Consider the following 24,049-nt stretch of genomic DNA (forward strand, 5'->3'; position numbering starts at 1 on the left):
AAAAGGCAAAAAAAATGGACCAAAATAGGTCCAATATTTCGGCCAAATCAAGAGACAAAAGATGCTCTTTTGTTTTTGTTTATTTTGGTTAGAGTGTGATAGTGACTTGTCATATGAAGCTTTAATCATGCCTATATCTTATACTACTCCACCTAAACTTGACAAGAGAGAAAAACAAAAGAAAAATATTCCCCTATGCATGTAAAGCCACCGGTTTTGGCTCTTACACATAGAGCATTTTTTGTTGCTCAATTTTTCTTGTTGTTCCTTACTTGTTTTCTCTCAAGTTTTTCCTCACATGCAAAATCATAAAACCTCTCTAAAATTACTAATACTCATTATCTATTACTAGAGGTAGTAATACAAGAACATTAGTATTATTAAGGTTATATTTCTACTACATATCTAGTTAATATTAGTAGGAATTTTTGGGATTAATCTTGAGTGCAATTTATTGGAGTGGCTTCTATACTTGGAGTCTTAGGAGGATCATCCATCATATTTAGCTCAAGAACAAGGGAAGGAAGGTGACTTTCATTTGTGCCCATTTGACCGAATTATTGATAGTAAGGAAAATGATTTCTTCTCTTTTAATTTAAGTTTGCATCCATAAGATTTGTAAATTAATTTTATGATTAAATTAATTGAAACATATTTGAATATGTAGAGTATAATGAGATATAGATTTCTAACAGTGTGAACCATTTGTCCTTGTTTATTAATCATTGTTACTCGTTGTGTGAAGCATTTGTCCATGGTAATTTGTCATTGTGACTCGTTGTGTTAATAATTTATCCTTGTTATTGTGACTCGTTGTGTCAACCAATTGTCCTTGTTCATTAGTCATTGTGACTCGTTGTGTGAACCATTTGTCCTTCTTTATTAGTCATTGTGACTCATTGTCTGAACCATTTGTCCTTGTTCATTTGTCATTGTGACTCGTTGTGTGAAGCATTTGTCCATGTTTATTAGTCATTGTGACTCGTTGTGTGAAACAATTGTCCATGTTCATTAGTCATTGTGACTCGTTGTGTGAACCATTTGTCCTTGTTTATTAGTCATTGTTAATCGTTGTGTGAAGCATTTGTCCATGGTAATTTGTCATTGTGACTCGTTGTGTTAATAATTTATCCTTGTTATTGTGACTCGTTGTGTCAACCAATTGTCCTTGTTCATTAGTCATTGTGACTCGTTGTGTGAACCATTTGTCCTTCTTTATTAGTCATTGTGACTCATTGTCTGAACCATTTGTCCTTGTTCATTTGTCATTGTGACTCGTTGTGTGAAGCATTTGTCCATGTTTATTAGTCATTGTGACTCGTTGTGTGAAACAATTGTCCATGTTCATTAGTCATTGTGACTCGTTGTGTGAACCATTTGTCCTTGTTTATTAGTCATTGTTAATCGTTGTGTGAAGCATTTGTCCATGTTTATTAGTCATTGTGACTCGTTGTGTTAATAATTTAACCTTGTTATTGTGACTCGTTGTGTGAACCATTTGACCATGGTTATTAGTCATCGTGACTCGTTGTATCAACCTTTTGTCCTTGTTATTGTGACTCATTGTGTGAACGAATTTTCCTTGTTCATTAGTTATTGTGACTCATTGTGTGAAACATTTGTCCATATTTATTAGTCATTGTGCAGCAGGAGCCACAGACCAGGGCACCCCACAAATGCAAGCAGGCCAAAACAACACCACACTCATTCCAGGAAGCAACCAAACTGGGCTAAGTTTAGAGGCTAATAGGTACGAGTACAAGCCCAACCACCAGCTGCCACCATGGCCAGCTGGTTGGTCACTAAACTAGGCTCAGAAAAGTCCTAGGGGTCCAAGGGAAAATCACAATGCAAGTCCTAGAAAACCAAGTCGAGAATCTGCAAACAAATGACAAACAACAAAAGCAAACTTTCCATTTCTCGGCTAAACCATGAGGAAAAAGCACACAAAGAACTTTTGGTTTGTCTTCCCATATACCAGATACAACCTAGAGCCAATTTTAATGCCAAGGACTCAATCATTTCGTCCTCAAGTGCCTATATTCAACAGAAAAGCCAAGCAATGCAAAGAAAGGACCACAACTCGTCTTTGTCACTGCATTTCTCTTTTGTTTTCATTCCGTTTACAATTAAGAGCTTTTAAACCGTTGTAATATTGTACTTGGACTCTTACCAGCATGTGAGGAGGGATCCTGACCCTTGGATGTAGTTTTCTTTCAAGTTTGTAACCTAAAAAGGCCTATATAAGGACCTCAACTCGGATGTTGTAACACGGTGATTTATGAATGAAACACGAGAATTCTCTCAAATTTAAACCTCTTAATCTTGTGCTTAGTCTGTAGATTAGAGTCAGGCTTGATAATAACCTGTGCTTAGACTGTGGTTATTGATTAAGTACTTGTTAGTAGAGTATAAACTTTCTGTCTTTGAGACCGTGGTTAGTTTAGCTTTTTGTTTGTTTGATTGAGTCTTTCTGTGTTAATCTGTGGAATCTCTTAACTCTAACACCCCAAATTGTTAGCTTAATTCCCTGTGAGAATTCTGTGGGTTTTATAGTTGATAATTATATCCAAAGTTCCCTCCTTTCAGCCAAATCCCGTAACTGTCTCAATTACAGTCCTTTGTGTCATCGGTCAGTTCAGTTGAGTCTTAAAAATACTTTGAGTCCTCTAAAAATCCTGGAAATTTACTCAGAGTTAGTTCTCACATCAAAGTAATTTACTGCCAAGTTTCATGATTTTAGGAGGTCAATTCATAATTTTATTAAATAGCACAAGTTTATTGCATTCCTGAGAACTTGTCTTGTTTGTTTGTTGTTTTTGTCTAAACCCTTGGACATTACACTGCAAATTGGTATATCAGAGCAAGGTTTTAACACGATTCCATCTTGTGTTAGTCTTGGGAAGGAAAGTGAGTTCATTTTTACCCTAACTACAACAAAACTACAAAAATAACCCATGAGTGAAGAGAGATTTACGGTATTGAGACCGGGGTGGATCGGATAGCGGGAAGAATCAATGAACTGGTAAATATTGTCAACACTCTTGCGGAAGGAGTTCCTAACAGGCCACCCTACAGAGGCAGAGGCAGGGGTAGAGACTTTGTTGGAGCGGGGAAGAGGACAACCACACCACCAGGAATATGGAGAAGACATGTCAGATACTGATGAATCTATGGCAGAGGGCATCTACATGGAAAGAGACAAAGATATAAAGGTAGAAATTCCTGATTTCCATGGTAGTTTAAACCCTGAAGATTTGTTAGACTGGATTAGAACTGTTGAGAGAGTCTTTGAATTTAAGGGATATACTGACAGGAAAGCTTTCAAAGTTTCTATCCTTAAATTCAAAGGTTATGCCTCACTTTGGTATGAAACCCTGAAAAGCCAGAGAATGAGAGAAGGCAAGGAACCCATTAAATCTTGGCTAAAACTTAAAAAGAAATTGAAGGATAAGTTTATAGCTAAAGATTACACACAGGATATGTTTATCAAGTTAACCCAACTGAAACAAGACCAACAATCTGTTGAGTCTTATCTTAGGAGCTTTGAACAACTTACCCTGCAATGTGAGATTACTGAAAAGCCTGAACAGAAAATTGCTAGGTTTGTTGAGGGCTTAGATCCTAAGATTGCTATAAGAGTCAGAATGCAACAAGTCTGGTCCTTTGATGAGGCAGTCAACCTTGCATTGAGGATTGAAAAGATGGGAAAAGCCAAGGTCACTGCTTCCAAACCCCTTACCAGATCCACTTTCAAACCTTTTTCTGGGGTTAGGATTGGAGAAACTCCAAAACTTGCAACCCAACCAACACCAGACAAGGGGAAGAGTCATGTGAATCCTAGAACCAACACACCTGTGACTGATGGGAAAATTAAATGCTTCCAGTGCCAAGGGTATGGCCATTTTAGGAAGGACTGTCCTTCTAAGAGAACCTTAACAGCAATGGAAGTAGAACAGTGGGAGAGGGAAGGTTTGGTTCAGTATGAGGAAGATGAGACCCTGATAATGGAGGAAGTGGAGACTGAAGGAGAACCAGAACAAGATGCAGTTGTGGCCCCCCCTGATACAGGTCACAACTTAGTCTTGTGGAGGGTTATGCATTCCCAACACTCACCCTCGGAAAGCCGATCAAAGATCCACGATATTCGGAACCAGATGCACGGATCCAGGGGAGGGTTTGTAACCTAATCATAGATGGGGAAGTTGTACAAATGTGGCATCAAATGCCATGGTTAGTAAACTCAACCCGACAACTCAAGAACACCCAAACCCTTACAAGTTGAGATGGTTGAACAAGGGAGCAGAAGTGAGGGTGGACAAACAATGCTTGGTTCCATTTTCTATTGGGAAGGTGTATAAAGATGAAGTCTTGTGTGATATTGTCCCAATGGATGCCTGCCACCTACTCCTGGGAAGGCCATGGGAGTATGACAGGAATACCACTCACCATGGGAAAGATAACATCTATAGTTTCAAACATGAAGGCAAGAAGGTCACCCTGACCCCATTACCACCCAACCAGAGAAACTATGGAGGTCCAAGTATGCCAGAGGAGAACAATGGTGTGCTATTTCTTTCTGAAGCAGCCATGATCAAAGAAATGAAGCAAGAACAACCTGTCTGGGTGTTACTATCCAAAGAAGTAAGCAAGGAAGGAATCCCTGAGATACCTGCTGAAGTTAGACCATTAATTCAGAGGTATAAGGAAGTGTTTCCAAGAGAGCTGCCTAGTGGGTTGCCACCATTGAGAGGCATTGAGCACCACATAGACCTTGTTCCAGGCTCAGTGCTTCCCAACAGGCCAGCTTATAGAAGTGATCCGGCTGCTACCAAAGAATTGCAAAGCCAAATTGAGGAACTTATGAGCAAAGGATTTGTCAGGGAATCTCTCAGTCCTTGTGCAGTCCCTGCTCTACTTGTTCCAAAGAAAGATGGAACATGGAGGATGTGTACTGACAGCAGAGCCATTAACAACATCACTGTCAAGTACAGGTTCCCAATACCAAGGTTGGATGACATGTTAGATGAGCTCAGTGGTGCCATGATATTTTCTAAGATTGATCTCAGGCAAGGGTACCATCAAGTCAGGATAAGGGAAGGAGATGAGTGGAAGGCGCCTTCAAACTAAACATGGACTATATGAGTGGCTTGTGATGCCATTTGGTCTTTCTAATGCACCAAGCACCTTTATGAGACTGATGACTGAGGTGCTAAGGCCATGTTTAGGCAAATTTGCAGTGGTCTACTTTGATGATATCTTGGTTTACAAAGCAGAGTGAAAAAGAACACCGAAACATCTTGAAAGCGTGTTCGGGATCCTCAAAGAACAGAAACTATTTGGCAAACTAGGAAAATGCACTTTTATGGTTAAAGAAGTGGCATTCCTAGGGTACATTGTCTCTGGGAGAGGGATTACAGTTGATCAGGACAAAGTTGCAGCCATTCAGTCATGGCCAACTCCTAAAACCATCACTGAGGTAAGGGGGTTCCATGGATTGGCTTCCTTTTATAGGAGATTTATCAAGAACTTCAGTTCAGTTGTTGCTCCAATTACTGAGTGTATGAAGAAAGGAGAGTTCCACTGGACTGAGAGTGCTCAACAGTCCTTTGAGAGGATTAAGAAGTTGATGTGTGAGACCCCTATCCCGAAATTGCGGACTTTGATCAACTCTTTGAAGTAGAGTGTGATGCCAGTGGGGTAGGCATTGGTGCAGTCCTGATCCAAGCTCGAAACCCGTAGCTTACTTGGTGAGAAACTGAATGGAGCTAAATTAAAGTATTCTACCTATGACAAAGAATTTTATGCAATTATCAGGGCAGTCATGCATTGGAGTCACTACTTGAAGCCAAAGCCATTTGTGTTACACTCTGATCATGAAGCTTTGAAATATATCAATGGTCAACACAAATTGAGTCACAGACATGCTAAATGGGTGGAGTACTTGCAATCATTCACCTTTTCCAGCAAGTATAAAGAAGGAAAACAAAATGTAGTGGCAGATGCACTATCAAGGAGGCACTCCTTACTGTCAACTATGGGAACCAGGGTCCTTGGTTTTGAGTTCATGAAAGAGATGTACAAGGAAGACCCTGACTTCTCTGAGGAGTGGGTCACACAGTTTGAAGGGCATAGGGTTCCAGGGAACATATACTTGCTGCAAGATGGGTTTCTATTCCAAGGGAACAAGCTCTGTGTTCCAAGGGGTTCATACAGGGACCTCCTAATCAGGGAAGTCCATTCAGGAGGTTTGGGAGGGCATTTTGGTGTTCAGAAAACAATGGACATACTACAGGAGCAGTTCCATTGGCCAAAAATGATGGGGGATGTCCAAAATGTTCTCAGAAGATGTTCAGTGTGTCAAATGGCTAAGAGTTCCTTCCAAACTGGCCCATATATCCCATTACCAGTACCAAGTAAGCCATGGGAGGATGTGAGCATGGATTTTATTGTTGCATTACCAAGGACACAGAGAGGAAAGGATTCAATCATGGTTGTTGTTGTTGGGTTCGATAAGATGGCCCATTTTATAGCTTGCAAGAAAACGAGAAGATGCCGCCAGTGTTCTTTGAGCTATACCTAAAAGAAATTGTAAGGCTTCATGGAGTTCCAAAGACAATTGTCTCAGATAGAGATACAAAGTTCATGAGTTACTTTTGGAAAACTCTATGGAAGCTGCTCAAGACAAGATCGTTGTTCAAGACTTCTCACCACCCCCAAACAGATGGCCAAACTGAGGTCACCAACAAAACCTTGGGTAGGATTCTGAGATGTCTTGTAAGCAAGAGTCTAAAAGATTGGGACATCAAGTTAGCAGCAGCAGAATTTGCCTTCAACAGATCACCATCAACTGCTACTGGTCATAGTCCTTTTGAGGTTGTCTATGGGATTAATCCACTAATGCCTGTAGACTTGTCATCTGTACCAAGAAAAGAGATGAATCATGATGCTAAGGCCAGGGCAGAACAGCTGCTGAAACTCCATGACACTGTGAAAAGGGAAATTGAGAAGACCAATGAGAAGTACATGAAACAGTCCAAGGTACATCAGAAAAAGAAAGAATTTGTTCCAGGGGATTTGGTCTGGGTTCACTTAAGAAAGGAGAGATTTCCAGCAAGAAGAAAGAACAAGTTAATGCCAAGAGCTGATGGCCCCTTTGAAGTTCTTGAGAGGATTGGTCCAAATGCCTACAAAGTGGATCTGCCAGAAGAGTATGAGGTGCATGGCACTTTTAATGTAGGTGACCTAAGTCCCTATTATGAGGATGCTTGAGGGGAGGAGTCATCAGGCTTGAGGACAAGCCCTGTTCAACCAGGGAGGTTGCGGCGGGAGCCACAGACCAGGGCACCCCACAAATGCAAGGTGCCAAAACAACACCACACTCATTCCAGGAAGCAACCAAACTGGGCTAAGTTTAGAGGCTAATAGGTACGAGTACAAGCCCAACCACCAGCTACCACCATGGCCAGCTGGTTGGTCACTAAACTAGGCTCAGAAAAGTCCTAGGGGTCCAAGGGAAAATCACAATGCAAGTCCTAGAAAACCAAGTTGGACATCTCTGAAAGAAATGACAAACAACAAAAGCAAACTTTCCATTTCTGGCTAAACCATGAGGAAAAAGCACACAAAGAACTTTTGGTTTGTCTTCCCATATACCAGATACAACCTAGAGCCAATTTTAATGCCAAGGACTCAATCATTTCGTCCTCAAGTGCCTACATTCAACAGAAAAGCCAGCAATGCAAAGAAAGGACCACAACTGTCACCTTTGTCACTGCATTTCTCTTTTGTTTTCATTCCAGTTTACAATTAAGAGCTTTTAAACCGTTGTAATATTGTACTTGGACTCTTACCAGCATGTGAGGAGGGATCCTGACCCTTGGATGTAGTTTTCTTTCAAGTTTGTAACCTAAAAAGGCCTATATAAGGACCTCAACTCGATCGTTGTAACATGGGTGATTTATGAATGAAACCTGAGAATTCTCTCAAATTTAAACCTCTTAATCTTGTGCTTAGTCTGTAGATTAGAGTCAGGCTTGATAATAACCTGTGCTTAGACTGTGGTTATTGATTAAGTACTTGTTAGTAGAGTATAAACTTTCTGTCTTTGAGACCTGTGGTTAGTTTAGCTTTCTTGTTTGTTTCGATTGAGTCTTTCTGTGTTAATCTGTGGAATCTCTTAACTCTAACACCCCAAATTGTTAGCTTAATTCCCTGTGCGAATTCTGTGGGTTTTATAGTTGATAATTATATCCAAAGTTCCCTCCTTTCAGCCAAATCCCAGAACTGTCTCAATTACAGTCCTTTGTGTGTCGGTCGATTCGATTGAGTCTTAAAAATACTTAGAGTCCTCTAAAAATCCTGGAAATTTACTCAGAGTTAGTTCTCACATCAAAGTAATTTACTGCCAAGTTTCATGATTTTAGGAGGTCAATTCATAATTTTATTAAATAGCACAAGTTTATTGCATTCCTGAGAACTTGTCTTGTTTGTTTGTTGTTTTTGCCTAAACCCTTGGACATTACACTGCACATTGTGACTGTTGTGTGAAGCATTTGTCCATGTTTATTAGTCATTGTGACTCGTTGTGTGAAACAATTGTCCATGTTCATTAGTCATTGTGACTCGTTGTGTGAACCATTTGTCCTTGTTTATTAGTCATTGTGACTCGTTGTGTGAATCATTTGTCCATCTTTTTAGTCATTGTGACTCCTTTTGTGAATAATTTATCCTTGTTATTGTGACTCGTTGTGTAAACCAATTGTCTTTTTCTCCTTAGTCATTGTGACTCGTTGTGTGAACCATTTGTCCTTGTTCATTTGTCATTGTGACTCGTTGTGTAAGCATTTGTCCATGTTTATTAGTCATTGTGACTCGTTGTGTGAAACAATTGTCCATGTTTATTAGTCATTGTGACTCGTTGTGTGAACCATTTATCCTTGTTTATTAGTCATTGTTAATCGTTGTGTGAAGCATTTGTCCATGTTTATTAGTCATTTTGACTCATTGTGTTAATAATTTATCTTTGTTATTGTGACTCGTTGTGTGAACCATTTGTCCTTGTTTATTAGTCATTGTGACTCGTTGTCTGAAGTATTGTCCATGGTTATTAGTCATTGTGACTCGTTGTATCAACCTTTTGTCCTTGTTATTGTGACTCATTGTGAGAACTAATTTTCCTTGTTCATTAGTTTTTGTGACTCGTTGTGTGAAACATTTGTCCATATTTATCAGTCATTGTAACTCGTTGTGTGAAGTATTTGTCCATGTTTATTAGTCTTTGTGACTCGTTTTGTGAACCAATTGTCCTTGTTCATTAGTCATTGTGGTTGTTGTGTGAACCATTTGTCCATGTTTATTAGTCATTGTGACTCGTTGTTTTAAGCATTTGTCCATGTTTATTAGTCATTGTGACTCGTTGTGTGAATAATTTATCCTTGTCATTGTGACTCATTGTGTGAACCATTTGTCCTTGTTTATTAGTCATTGTGACTCGTTGTGTGAAACATTTGTCCATCTTAATTAGTCATTGTGACTCCTCGTGTGAACCAATTGTCCTTGTTCATTAGTCATTGTGACTCATTCTGTGAAGCATTTGTCCATGTTTATTAGTCATTGTGACTCGTTGTGTGAAGCATTTGTCCATCTTTTTAGTCATTGTGACTCCTTATGTAAATAATTTATCCTTGTCATTGTGACTCGTTGTGTCAACCTATTGTCTTTTTCTCCTTAGTCATTGTGACTCGTAGTGTGAACCATTTGTCCATGATCGTTTGTCATTGTGACTCGTTGTGTGAAACATTTGTCCTTGTTTATTAGTCATTGTTAGTCATTGTGACTCGTTGTGTGAAACATTTGTCCATGTTTATTAGTCATTGTGTCTCGTTGTGTGAACCATTTGTCCTTGTTTATTAGTCACTGTTACTCGTTGTGTGAACCATTTGTCCTTGTTTATTAGTCATTGTTACTCGTTGCGTGAAGCATTTGTCCATGGTAATTTGTCATTGTGACTCGTTGTGTTAATAATTTATCCTTGTTATTGTGACTCGTTGTGTCAACCAATTGTCCTTGTTCATTAGTCATTGTGACTCGTTGTGTGAACCATTTGTCCTTGTTTATTAGTCATTGTGACTCATTGTTTGTACCAATTGTCCTTGTTCATTAGCCATTGTGACTCGTTGTGTGAAGCATTTGTCCATGTTTATTAGTCATTGTGACTCGTTGTGTGAATCATTTGTCCATCTTTTTAGTCATTGTGAGTCCTTTTGTGAATAATTTATCCTTGTCATTGTGACTCGTTGTGTAAACCAATTGTCTTTTTCTCCTTAGTCATTGTGACTCGTTGTGTGAACCATTTGTCCTTGTTCATTTGTCATTGTGACTCGTTGTGTAAGCATTTGTCCATGTTTATTAGTCATTGTGACTCGTATGAAACAATTGTCCATGTTTATTAGTCATTGTGACTCGTTGTGTGAACCATTTGTCCTTGTTTATTAGTCATTGTTAATCGTTGTGTGAAGCATTTGTCCATGTTTATTAGTCATTGTGACTCGTTGTGTTAATAATTTATCCTTGTTATTGTGACTCGTTGTGTGAACCATTTGTCCTTGTTTATTAGTCATTGTGACTCGTTGTGTGAAGAATTTGTCCATGGTTATTAGTCATTGTGACTCGTTGTATCAACCTTTTGTCCTTGTTATTGTGACTCATTGTGTGAACTAATTTTCCTTGTTCATTAGTTTTTGTGACTCGTTGTGTGAAACATTTGTCCATGTTTATCAGTCATTGTAACTCGTTGTGTGAAGTATTTGTCCATGTTTATTAGTCTTTGTGACTCGTTTTGTGAACCAATTGTCCTTGTTCATTAGTCATTGTGGTTGTTGTGTGAAGCATTTGTCCATGTTTATTAGTCATTGTGACTCGTTGTTTTAAGCTTTTGTCCATGTTTATTAGTCATTGTGACTCGTTGTGTGAATAATTTATCCTTGTCATTGTGACTCATTGTGTGAACCATTTGTCCTTGTTTATTAGTCATTGTGACTCGTTGTGTGAAACATTTGTCCATCTTAATTAGTCATTGTGACACCTCGTGTGAACCAATTGTCCTTGTTCATTAGTCATTGTGACTCGTTCTGTGAAGCATTTGTCCATGTTTATTAGTCATTGTGACTCGTAGTGTGAACCTTTTGTCTATGATCGTTTGTCATTGTGACTCGTTGTGTGAAACATTTGTCCTTGTTTATTAGTCATTGTTAGTCATTGTGACTCGTTGTGTGAGACATTTGTCCATGTTTATTAGTCATTGTGGCTCGTTGTGTGAACCATTTGTCCTTGTTTATTAGTCACTGTTACTCGTTGTGTGAACCATTTGTCCTTGTTTATTAGTCATTGTTACTCGTTGTGTGAAGCATTTGTCCATGGTAATTTGTCATTGTGACTCGTTGTGTTAATAATTTATCCTTGTTATTGTGACTCGTTGTGTCAACCAATTGTCCTTGTTCATTAGTCACTGTGACTCGTTGTGTGAACCATTTGTCCTTGTTTATTAGTCATTGTTAATCGTTGTGTGAAGCATTTGTCCATGTTTATTAGTCATTTTGACTCGTTGTGTTAATAATTTATCCTTGTTATTGTGACTCGTTGTGTGAACCATTTGTCCTTGTTTATTAGTCATTGTGACTCGTTGTGTGAAGAATTTGTCCATGGTTATTAGTCATTGTGACTCGTTGTATCAACCTTTTGTCCTTGTTATTGTGACTCATTGTGTGAACTAATTTTCCTTGTTCATTAGTTTTTGTGACTCGTTGTGTGAAACATTTGTCCATGTTTATCAGTCATTGTAACTCGTTGTGTGAAGTATTTGTCCATGTTTATTAGTCTTTGTGACTCGTTTTGTGAACCAATTGTCCTTGTTCATTAGTCATTGTGGTTGTTGTGTGAAGCATTTGTCCATGTTTATTAGTCATTGTGACTCGTTGTTTTAAGCATTTGTCCATGTTTATTAGTCATTGTGACTCGTTGTGTGAATAATTTATCCTTGTCATTGTGACTCATTGTGTGAACCATTTGTCCTTGTTTATTAGTCATTGTGACTCGTTGTGTGAAACATTTGTCCATCTTAATTAGTCATTGTGACTCCTCGTGTGAACCAATTGTCCTTGTTCATTAGTCATTGTGACTCGTTCTGTGAAGCATTTGTCCATGTTTATTAGTCATTGTGACTCGTAGTGTGAACCATTTGTCTATGATCGTTTGTCATTGTGACTCGTTGTGTGAAACATTTGTCCTTGTTTATTAGTCATTGTTAGTCATTGTGACTCGTTGTGTGAAACATTTGTCCATGTTTATTAGTCATTGTGGCTCGTTCTGTGAACCATTTGTCCTTGTTTATTAGTCACTGTTACTCGTTGTGTGATCCATTTGTCCTTGTTTATTAGTCATTGTTACTCGTTGTGTGAAGCATTTGTCCATGGTAATTTGTCATTGTGACTCGTTGTGTTAATAATTTATCCTTGTTATTGTGAATCGTTGTGTCAACCAATTGTCCTTGTTCATTAGTCACTGTGACTCGTTGTGTGAACCATTTGTCGTTGTTTATTAGTCATTGTGACTCATTGTTTGAACCATTTGTCCTTGTTCATTTGTCATTGTGACTCGTTGTGTGAAGCATTTGTCCATGTTTATTAGTCATTGTGACTCATTGTGTGAAACAATTGTCCATGTTCATTAGTCATTGTGACTCGTTGTGTGAACCATTTGTCCTTGTTTATTAGTCATTGTTAATCGTTGTGTGAAGCATTTGTCCATGTTTATTAGTCATTGTGACACGTTGTGTTAATAATTTAACCTTGTTATTGTGACTCGTTGTGTGAACAACTTGACCATGGTTATTAGTCATTGTGACTCGTTGTATCAACCTTTTGTCCTTGTTATTGTGACTCATTGTGTGAACTATATTTCCTTGTTCATTAGTTATTGTGACTCGTTGTGTGAAACATTTGTCCATGTTTATTAGTCATTGTGAGTGTTGTGTGAAGCATTTGTCCATGTTTATTAGTCATTGTGACTCGTTGTATGAAGCAGTTGTCCATGTTTATTAGTCATTGTGACTCGTTGTGTGAATAATTTATCCTTGTCATTGTGACTTATTGTGTGAACCATTTGTCCTTGTTTAATAGTCATTGTGACTCGTTGTGTGAAACATTTGTCCATCTTAATTAGTCATTGTGACTCGTTGTGTGAACCCATTGTCCTTGTTCATTAGTCATTGTGACTCGTTGTGTGAAGCATTTGTCCATGTTTATTAGTCATTGTAACTCGTTGTGTGAATCATTTGTCCATCTTTTTAGTCATTGTGACTCCTTGTGTGAATAATTTATCCTTGTCATTGTGACTCGTTGTGTAAACCAATTGTCTTTTTCTCCTTAGTCATTGTGACTCGTTGTGTGAACCATTTGTCCTTGTTCATTTGTCATTGTGACTCGTAGTGTGAAGCATTTGTCCATGTTTATTAGTCATCGTGACTCGTTGTGTGAAACAATTGTCCATGTTTATTAGTCATTGTGACTGGTTGTGTGAACCATTTATCCTTGTTTATTAGTCATTGTTAATTTTGTGTGAAGCATTTGTCCATGTTTATTAGTCATTTTGACTTGTTGTGTTAATAATTTATCCTTGTTATTGTGACTCGTTGTGTGAACCATTTGTCCTTGTTTATTAGTCATTGTGACTCGTTGTGTGAAGCATTTGTCCATGGTTATTAGTCATTGTGACTCGTTGTATCAACCTTTTGTCCTTGTTATTGTGACTCATTGTGTGAACTAATTTTCCTTGTTCATTAGTTTTTATGACTCGTTGTGTGAAACATTTGTCCATGTTTATCAGTCATTGTAACTCGTTGTGTGAAGCATTTGTCCATGTTTTTAGTCTTTGTGACTCGTTTTGTGAACCAATTGTCCTTGTTCATTAGTCATTGTGACTGTTGTGTGAAGCATTTGTCCATGTTTATTAGTCATTGTGACTCGTTGTTTTAAGCATTTGTCCATGTTTATTAGTCATTGTGACTCGTTGTGTGAATAATTTATCCTTGTCATTGTGACTCATTGTGTGAACCATTTGTCCTTGTTTATTAGTCATTGTGACTCGTTGTGTGAAACATTTGTCCATCTTAATTAGTCATTGTGACTCCTCGTGTGAACCAATTGTCCTTGTTCATTAGTCATTGTGACTCGTTCTGTGAAGCATTTGACCATGTTTATTAGTCATTGTGACTCGTTGTGTGAAGCATTTGTCCATCTTTTTAGTCATTGTGACTCCTTGTGTAAATAATTTATCCTTGTCATTGTGACTCGTTGTGTCAACCAATTGTCTTTTTCTCCTTAGTCATTGTGACTCGTAGTGTGAACCATTTGTCCATGTTCGTTTGTCATTGTGACTCGTTGTGTGAAACATTTGTCCTTGTTTATTAGTCATTGTTAGTCATTGTGACTCGTTGTGTGAAACATTTGTCCATGTTTATTAGTCATTGTGGCTCGTTGTGTGAACCATTTGTCCTTGTTTATTTGTCATTGTGACTCATTGTGTGAACTAATTTTCCTTGTTCATTAGTTATTGTGACTCGTTGTGTGAAACATTTGTCCATGTTTATTAGTCATTGTAACTCGTTGTGTGAAGCATTTGTCCATGTTTATTAGTCTTTGTGACTCGTTTTGTGAACCAATTGTCCTTGTTCATTAGTCATTGTGACTGTTGTGTGAAGCATTTGTCCATGTTTATTAGTCATTGTGACTCGTTGTTTGAAGCATTTGTCCATGTTTATTAGTCATTGTGAATCCTTGTGTAAATAATTTATCCTTGTCATTGTGACTCGTTGTGTTAACCAATTGTCTTTTTCTCCTTAGTCATTGTGACTCGTAGTGTGAACCATGTGTCCTTGTTCGTTTGTCATTGTGACTCGTTGTGTGAAACATTTGTCCTTGTTTTTTAGTCATTTATAGTCATTGTGACTCGTTGTGTGAAACATTTGTCCATTTTTATTAGTCATTGTGGCTCGTTGTGTGAACCATTTGTCCTTGTTTATTAGTCATTGTTACTCGTTGTGTGAACCATTTGTCCTTGTTTATTAGTCATTGTTACTCGTTGTGTGAAGCATTTGTCCATCGTAATTTGTCATTGTGACTCGTTGTGTTAATAATTTATCCTTGTTATTGTGACTCGTTGTGTCAACCAATTGTCCTTGTTCATTAGTCATTGTGACTCGTTGTGTGAACCATTTGTCCTTGTTTATTAGTCATTTTGACTCATTGTTTGAACCATTTTTCCTTGTTCATTTGTCATTGTGACTCGTTATGTGAAGCATTTGTCCATGTTTATTAGTCATTGTGACTCGTTGTGTGAAACAATTGTCCATGTTCATTAGTCATTGTGACTCGTTGTGTGAACCATTTGTCCTTGTTTATTAGTCATTGTTAATCGTTGTGTGAAGCATTTGTCCATGTTTATTAGTCATTGTGACTCGTTGTGTTAAATAATTTAACCTTGTTATTGTGACTCGTTGTGTAAACAACTTGACCATGGTTATTAGTCATTGTGACTCGTTGTATCAACCTTTTGTCCTTGTTATTGTGACTCATTGTGTGAACTAATTTTCCTTGTTCATTAGTTATTGTGACTCGTTGTGTGAAACATTTGTCCATGTTTATTAGTCATTGTGAGTGTTGTGTGAAGCATTTGTCCATGTTTATTAGTCATTGTGACTCGTTGTATGAAGCAGTTGTCCATGTTTATTAGTCATTGTGGCTCGTTGTGTGAATAATTTATCCTTGTCATTGTGACTTATTGTGTGAACCATTTATCCTTGTTTAATAGTCATTGTGACTCGTTGTGTGAAACATTTGTCCATCTTAATTAGTCATTGTGACTCGTTGTGTGAACCCATTGTCCTTGTTCATTAGTCATTGTGACTCGTTGTGTGAAGCACTTGTCCATGTTTATTAGTCATTGTAACTCGATGTGTGAATCATTTGTCCATCTTTTTAGTCATTGTGACTCCTTGTGTGAATAATTTATCCTTGTCATTGTGACTCGTTGTGTAAACCAATTGTCTTTTTCTCCTTAGTCATTGTGACTCGTTGTGTGAACCATTTGTCCTTGTTCATTTGTCATTGTGATATTGTGACTCATTGTGACTCGTTTTGTGAACCAATTGTCCTTGTTCATTAGTCATTGTGACTGTTGTGTGAAGCATTTGTCCATGTTTATTAGTCATTGTGACTCGTTGTTTGAAGCATTTGTCCATGTTTATTAGTCATTGTGACTCGTTGTGTAAATAATTTATCCTTGTCATTGTGACTCATTGTGTAAACCATTTGTCCTTATTTATTAGTCATTGTGACTTGTTGTGTGAAAAATTTGTCCTTCTTAATTAGTCATTGTGACTCGTTGTGTGAAACAGTTGTCCTTGTTAATTAGGCATTGTGACTCGTTGTGTGAAGCATTTGTCCATGTTTATTAGTCATTGTGACTCGTTGTGTGAAGCATTTGTCCATCTTTTTAGTCATTGTGACTCCTTGTGTAAATAATTTATCCTTGTCATTGTGACTCGTTGTGTCAACCAATTGTCTTTTTCTCCTTAGTCATTGTGACTCGTTGTGTGAACCAATTGTCCTTTTTCATTTGTCATTGTGACTCGTTGTGTGAAACATTTGTCCTTGTTTATTAGTCATTGTTAGTCATTGTGACTCGTTGTGTGAAACATTTGTCCATGTTTATTAGTCATTGTGGCTCGTTGTGTGAACCATTTGTCCTTGTTTATTAGTCATTGTTACTCATTGTGTGAACCATTTGTCCTTGTTTATTAGTCATTGTTACTCGTTGTGTGAAGCATTTGTCCATGTTAATTTGTCATTGTCACTCGTTGTGTTAATCATTTATCCTTGTTATTATGACTCGTTGTGTCAACCAATTGTCCTTGTTCATTAGTCATTGTGACTCGTTGTGTGAACCATTTGTCCTTGTGTATTAGTCGATGTGACTCATTGTTTGAACCATTTGTCCTTGTTCATTTGTCATTGTGACTCGTTGTGTGTAGCATTTGTCCATGTTTATTAGTCATTGTGACTCGTTGTGTGAAACAATTGTCCATGTTCATTAGTCATTGTGACTCGTTGTGTGAACCATTTGTCCTTGTTTATTAGTCATTGTTAATCGTTGTTTGAAGCATTTGTCCATGTTTATTAGTCATTGTGACTCGTTGTGTTAATAATTTAACCTTGTTATTATGACTCGTTGTGTGAACCATTTGTCCATGGTTATTAGTCATTATGACTCGTTGTATCAACTTTTTGTCCTTGTTATTGTGACTTATTGTGTGAACTAATTTTCCTTGTTCATTAGTTATTGTGACTCGTTGTGTGAAACATTTGTCCATGTTTATTAGTCATTGTGACTCGTTGTGTGAAGCATTTGTCCATGTTTATTAGTCTTTGTGACTCGTTTTGTGAACCAATTGTGGGTTCATTAGTCATTGTGACTGTTGTGTGAAGCATTTGTCCATGTTTATTAGTCATTGTGACTCGTTGTTTGAAGCATTTGTCCATGTTTATTAGTCATTGTGACTCGTTGTGTGAATAATTTATCCTTGTCATTGTGACTTTGAAACGGGAGAGGAGGCCGAGCTAGACCGTGGATTGGGACCTTCATCCAATTTGAGGTCTAACTCAAATTTCGTCTAAGAAGACATGGTAATTCTCGTCACGTCTCAATTCTATAATGAATTTTGAGACTTTTTGCCTAGGGACTTTTATTTAAATAAGGATCCAAGCTGAGATGAATTCACGAGACAAAACCGAGTAACGAGTTTATCGGTTTTCAACAATCGAGCTTAGTTTGCTTCCAATCGGTCCCATCTTTTTTATTAAACAAATGAAGACAATCCTAGGCCATAAACCAGCAGCTTGGACCGTCCAAATCAGTCCTAGGAGGCTGTTTTATTATTTTTCAAAAGAGCTCAAATGTCGCTTTCAAGGAAGGTCCAAAGTGTCACTATCATTCTTACAATTGTGTAAGAGCTTTGGGGGCTGCTCTCAAGGGCTTATACCAGCCGAATTTTGACTAAGGAAGCCTCCAATTGTGTGTTCCTAGGTTAGCTCTTATGTCCCTTTTGTTGTAAGACATTGAGAAGACCATTTGGATTGTTCTTGTTGGGTTGATGCTCACGGCAGCCTAGGGGAGTTTTCAACAACTTTTTTCTTGTTTTCTTAGTAGTTTAATGATAGCCATTGGATGTAAAATAAGTGGTTAGGATTAGAAGGCTTGGTACTATATAAACCAAAGCCCTTGGTTGTAAAAACTCAGATTTGCTTAAGTTAAAAACCAAGTAAGAAACATGAGTTTTCTTCATTAAAATCTCTTCTTTGCTTTGTGCTTGAAGAGCTCCTTTGCTGTGTGCTTGGAATTTGGTAGTTTACTTGCTTGTGTGCTTTAAACTATCGAGTCTATTCCTATTGCTTTGTGTTCGGGTCTAGACATATCACAAAAACCGTCCCTAGTGACACGCCTAAACTTCAGTTTGTTTCATGCAAACTTAGGCTCCTTTCCTTAGTTTTCCACTTAAATTATAGAGTTAGAGGTTTCACTCCAACTTGGTTATCAGAGCTTTGGTTAGTCTTGTGAGTTCATTTTCCTACCTACATTCAAAAACACAAAAACAGCCCAATGAGTGAAGAGAGAATACTCGGTCTTGAAAACAAAGTAGATCGATTAACAACAAATGTGGATTTGATCTTAGAATCCATAACAACCTTGATGTCTAATGTTCCAACACCACCAAGGCAGGGAGGACGACAACCACCAAACCGTGGAAGGGGGCGTGGCCGTGGGTTTGGAGCAAGGGGCCGAGAGCTTGAACATATGGAGGACGACTTGCCCTCAGATTCGGGGGATTCCTTGGTTGAAGCTTATCATGAGGAGCATCCTAAAGACTTAAAGGTAGAAATTCCAGACTTTAATGGTAGTTTAAATCCCGAAGATTTAATAGATTGGCTTAGAACTATCGAAAGAGTCTTTGAGTTTAAGTCATATTCGGATGCTATCATGCTAAGTGTTTTAAAGTTGCCATCTTAAAACTTAAAGGATATGCTTCACTTTGGTATGAGAACTTAAAAAATCTGAGAAAAAGAGATGGTAAGGAACCCATTAAGTCTTGGTTAAAGTTGAAGAAGAAGCTTAATGAGAAATTTGTGCCTAAAGAATACACTCAAGACTTGTTCATTAAACTCACCCAACTTAAACAAGATCAACAACCACTTGAGTCTTACATTAGAGATTTTGAGCAACTCACTTTGCAATGTGAAATGAATGAGAAACCGGAACAAAAAATTGCTAGATTTGTTGAGGGTCTAGATGACAAAGTTGCTCAAAGAGTCCGATTACAACATGTGTGGTCCTTTGATGAGGCCGTTAACTTGGCTTTAAGAGTTGAGAAAGCGGGAAAGGGAAGGGCTAATCCACAAAAATACCCGACCAAAACAGGCCACTACTCGAAACCCCACACACCAACCGAGTCAAAACCCAAAGACCTCTCAAACTCACAACCAAAAACAGCCTATTTTGACAAAGGAAAAGCACCCGAAACTTCTCAAAGAAAAACCGTAGGCCTCAAGAAATGCTTCCAATGTCAAGGGTATGGTCATTTCATGAAAGATTGTCCAACCAAGAGGGCTCTTAGCACCCTAGAAGTAGTCCATTGGGGAGAGGATGAGATTATTGTTTGTGAAAATGATGAGAGTGATGAGGAACAAAAGGAGGCAGCCGAGGTAGTCATGCCGTATTCGGGACTTAGTTTGGTTACTTGGAGGGTGATGCACACACAACCATTAGAACTAGACCAAAGACAACAAATCTTTAGGACTAGATGTACCATCAAGGGAAGAGTGTGTAATTTGATAATTGATGGGGGGAGTTGTACTAATGTAGCATCGAGTACTTTGATTGAAAAACTCTCATTACCCACAATAAATCATCCTTGTCCATACAAACTAAGGTGGCTCAACAAAGGAGCCGAGGTTAGAGTTGATAAACAATGTTTGGTCTCTTTTTCTATTGGAAAGAATTATGTGGATGAGGTCCTTTGTGATGTCCTACCCATGGATGCTTGTCATTTGTTACTTGGGAGACCTTGGGAATTTGATAGGGAGTCTATTCACCATGGGAAAGAGAACACCTATTCCTTCAAATTTGCTTCAAAAAGAGTCATATTGTCACCATTACCACCCACCATCAAACCTACAACACCACCTTCAATGGTTGAACCTTCTAAGGAAATCCTATTAATCAATGGGGCTGAAATGTTGCAAGAGTTAGAAGGGGAGGGGGACGTGTATGCTCTAGTGGTTACGGGGTTGGCTAAGGGGGCAGAAGGTGGCGGAGAGGGTCACGGGCAGCAGGCCACGGCCAAGGAGGGAGTGTCGAGGGAGGTTCAAGAGTTACTTGATTCTTATGGGGATGTCTTTCCTAATGAACTTCCGAGTGGGTTACCGCCTCTTAGGGGCATTGAGCACCAAATTGATCTTATTCCGGGAGCCTCTTTACCAAACAAAGCAGCCTATAGAAGTGATCCAATAGCCACCAAAGAGTTGCAAAAACAGATTGAGGAGTTAGTGAGTAAGGGATTTGTGAGGGAGTCACTTAGTCCTTGTGCGGTTCCGGCACTACTTGTTCCAAAAAAGGATGGGTCATGGAGAATGTGCACCGATAGCCGAGCCATCAACAACATCACCGTTAAGTATAGGTTCCCAATACCTAGACTTGACGATATCTTGGATGAGCTTAGTGGAGCTCAAGTGTTCTCAAAGATCGATTTAAGGCAAGGTTACCATCAAGTTAGAATCAAAGAAGGGGACGAGTGGAAAACAGCCTTCAAAACCAAGCATGGCTTATATGAGTGGCTTGTCATGCCATTTGGTCTCTCTAATGCTCCAAGTACTTTCATGAGGTTGATGACCGAGGTCCTTAGACCTTATTTGGGCCGATTTGTGGTGGTATACTTTGATGATATTCTGATTTTTAGTCCATCCAAAGAAGAGCATCTCAAGCATCTACAAGTATTGTTTGAAACACTTCGGGAGCACAAGCTTTATGGGAAATTGGAGAAATGTTCATTCATGCAAAAGGAAGTCCAATTCTTGGGTTTCATCATTAGTGATCAAGGGATTCTAGTGGATCAAGAGAAGGTCAAGGCTATTCAATCTTGGCCAAGGCCGAGCACCATCACCGAAGTAAGGAGTTTCCATGGCTTAGCTTCCTTTTATAGGAGGTTTATCAAAGATTTCAGCACCATCATGGCTCCTATTACCGAGTGTATGAAGAAAGGGGAGTTCTCTTGGAATGATAGGGCCGAATCAGCCTTCAACAAAGTCAAGGCCTTAATGTGTGAGTCTCCTATTCTTACATTACCCAATTTCCACAAGTTATTTGAAGTCGAGTGTGATGCTAGCGGAGTTGGAGTTGGGGCCGTGCTACTTCAAGACCACAAAACAGTAGCATACTTTAGTGAGAAGCTCAATGGTGCCAAGCTCAATTACTCAACTTATGATAAAGAATTCTATGCCATTATTCGAGCTTTGAATCATTGGAGCCACTACTTGAAGCCAAAGCCGTTTGTTTTGCATTCCGATCATGAAGCTCTCAAGTATATCAATGGCCAACACAAGCTCAATCATAGGCATGCTAAATGGGTGGAGTTCTTACAATCATTCAATTTTTCAAGCAAGTATATTGAGGGCAAAAACAATGTGGTGGCCGATGCTCTTTCAAGAAGATTCCCCATGTTAAGTTTTATGGAACAAAGAGTACTAGGGTTTGAACACATGAAGGGTCCCTATACACCATGTTAAGTCCAAAGTGTGATCAAGAGGTGTGCTCCTTGTCATCAAGCCAAGTCTTCCTTCCAAAAGGGTCCCTATACACCCCTACCCGTCCCAAACCAGCCATGGGAGGATGTTAGCATGGATTTTATTGTGGCCTTGCCAAGGACACAACGAGGCAAGGATTCCATCATGGTCGTGGTTGATCGATTTAGCAAAATGGCTCATTTCATTGCTTGCAAAAAAACCGAGGACGCTTCAAGTGTTGCTAATTTATATCTAAAGGAAGTGGTCAAGCTCCATGGTGTACCAAAGTCAATAGTTTCTGATCGGGATACCAAATTTATGAGTCACTTTTGGAGATCCTTGTGGAAGTTGCTCAAAACAAGGCTTCTTTTTAGCACCTCCCATCATCCTCAAACCGATGGTCAAACCGAGGTTACTAACAAGACCTTGGGCAGAATCTTAAGGGCCACGGTGTGCAAGTCTTTGAAAGATTGGGATCTCAAATTATCACAAGCCGAATTTGCATTTAATCGAGCTCCTTCATCAAGCACCGGGAAATCTCCATTCGAGGTGGTTTATGGCATTAATCCACTTATGCCTACTGATTTAGCACCTATTAAGAGGAATTCCATCGACTATGATGCCAAGAAAAGGGTCGAACAAATGCTCCAAATCCATGCCCAAGTGAAAAAGCAAATTGAGAAAACAAACGAGGGGTATGTGAACCGTGTCAAGAAACCGAGTCATCCAAAGAACTTTGAACCCGGAGATCTTGTTTGGGTTCATTTAAGAAAGGAGAGGTTCCCACAAAAGAGGAAAAACAAACTCATGCCTAGGGCCGATGGTCCTTTCGAAGTTGTGGAAAGAATTGGTCCGAGTGCTTACAAAATCAATCTTCTGGGTGAGTATGGTGTCCATGGAACCTTCAACATTGGTGACTTGAGTCCGTTTTATGAAGACCTCGAGGGTGAAGATGTCGAGGATTTGAGGGCAAATCCTTTTCAAGAAGGGGAGGTTGAAACGGGAGAGGAGGCCGAGCTAGACCGCGGATTGGGACCTTCGTCCAATTTGAGGTCTAACTCAAATTCCGTCTAAGAAGACATGGTAATTCTCGTCACGTCTCAATTCTATAATGAATTTTGAGACTTTTTGCCTGGGACTTTTATTTAAATAAGGATCCAAGCTGAGATGAATTCACGAGACAAAACCGAGTAACGAGTTTATCGATTTTCAACAATCGAGCTTAGTTTGCTTCCAATCGGTCCCATCTTTTTTATTAAAAAAATGAAGACAATCCTAGGCCATAAACCAGCTGCTTGGACCGTCCAAATCAGTCCTAGGAGGCTGTTTTATTATTTTTCAAAAGAGCTCAAATGTCGCTTTCAAGGAAGGTCCAAAGTGTCACTATCATTCTTACAATTGTGTAAGAGCTTTGGGGGCTGCTCTCAAGGGCTTATACCAGCCGAATTTTGACTAAGGAAGCCTCCAATTGTGTGTTCCTAGGTTAGCTCTTATGTCCCTTTTGTTGTAAGACATTGAGAAGACCATTTGGATTGTTCTTGTTGGGTTGATGCTCACGGCAGCCTAGGGGAGTTTTCAGCAACTTTTTTCTTGTTTTCTTAGTAGTTTAATGATAGCCATTGGATGTAAAATAAGTGGTTAGGATTAGAAGTCTTGGTACTATATAAACCAAAGCCCTTGGTTGTAAAAACTCAGATTTGCTTAAGTTAAAAACCAAGTAAGAAACATGAGTTTTCTTCATTAAAATCTCTTCTTTGATTTGTGCTTGAAGAGCTCCTTTGCTGTGTGCTTGGAGTTTGGTAGTTTACTTGCTTGTGTGCTTTAAACTATCGAGTCTATTCCTATTGCTTTGTGTTCGGGTATAGACATATCACAAAAACCGTCCCTAGGGACACGACTAAACTTCAGTTTGTTTCATGCAAACTTAGGCTCCTTTCCTTAGTTTTCCACTTAAATTATCGAGTTAGAGGTTTCACTCCAGACTTATTGTGTGAACCATTTGTCCTTGTTTAATAGTCATTGTGACTCGTTGTGTGAAACATTTGTCCATCTTAATTAGTCATTGTGACTCATTGTGTGAACCAATTGTCCTTGTTCATTAGTCATTGTGACTCGTTGTGTGAAGCATTTGTCCATGTTTATTAGTCATTGTGATTCAT

The 24,049-nt window shown here is 38.7% G+C and overlaps 1 protein-coding gene across 1 annotated transcript; it reads left to right on the top strand.

Annotated features, from left to right (window-relative positions):
• Window positions 1–4,007: 4,007 nt before the first annotated feature.
• Window positions 4,008–21,893, top strand: LOC141588066 (uncharacterized). The gene is made up of 8 exons (XM_074409522.1): window positions 4,008–4,071; window positions 4,589–4,700; window positions 5,308–5,479; window positions 5,570–5,633; window positions 6,911–7,041; window positions 18,835–19,009; window positions 19,132–21,688; window positions 21,767–21,893. Exons 1-8 carry the CDS (start codon window positions 4,008–4,010, stop codon window positions 21,891–21,893), a joined length of 3,402 nt encoding a protein of 1,133 aa, XP_074265623.1.
• The last annotated feature ends 2,156 nt before the right edge of the window (window positions 21,894–24,049 follow it).

The sequence above is a fragment of the Silene latifolia genome, chromosome 6 (genome assembly GCF_048544455.1).
Source record: "Silene latifolia isolate original U9 population chromosome 6, ASM4854445v1, whole genome shotgun sequence".
Classification (NCBI taxonomy): domain Eukaryota; kingdom Viridiplantae; phylum Streptophyta; class Magnoliopsida; order Caryophyllales; family Caryophyllaceae; genus Silene; species Silene latifolia.

Bases quoted from the DNA above. Each gene is read 5' to 3' on its own strand.
- LOC141588066 (XM_074409522.1), top strand. From the start codon at position 4,008: ATGGAGGAAGTGGAGACTGAAGGAGAACCAGAACAAGATGCAGTTGTG. The intron at 19,010-19,131 runs GTAGTTTAAATC...TAAAACTTAAAG, and splicing joins AGAAATTCCAGACTTTAATG to GATATGCTTCACTTTGGTAT. The intron at 21,689-21,766 runs GTATATCAATGG...CAATTTTTCAAG, and splicing joins TCCGATCATGAAGCTCTCAA to CAAGTATATTGAGGGCAAAA.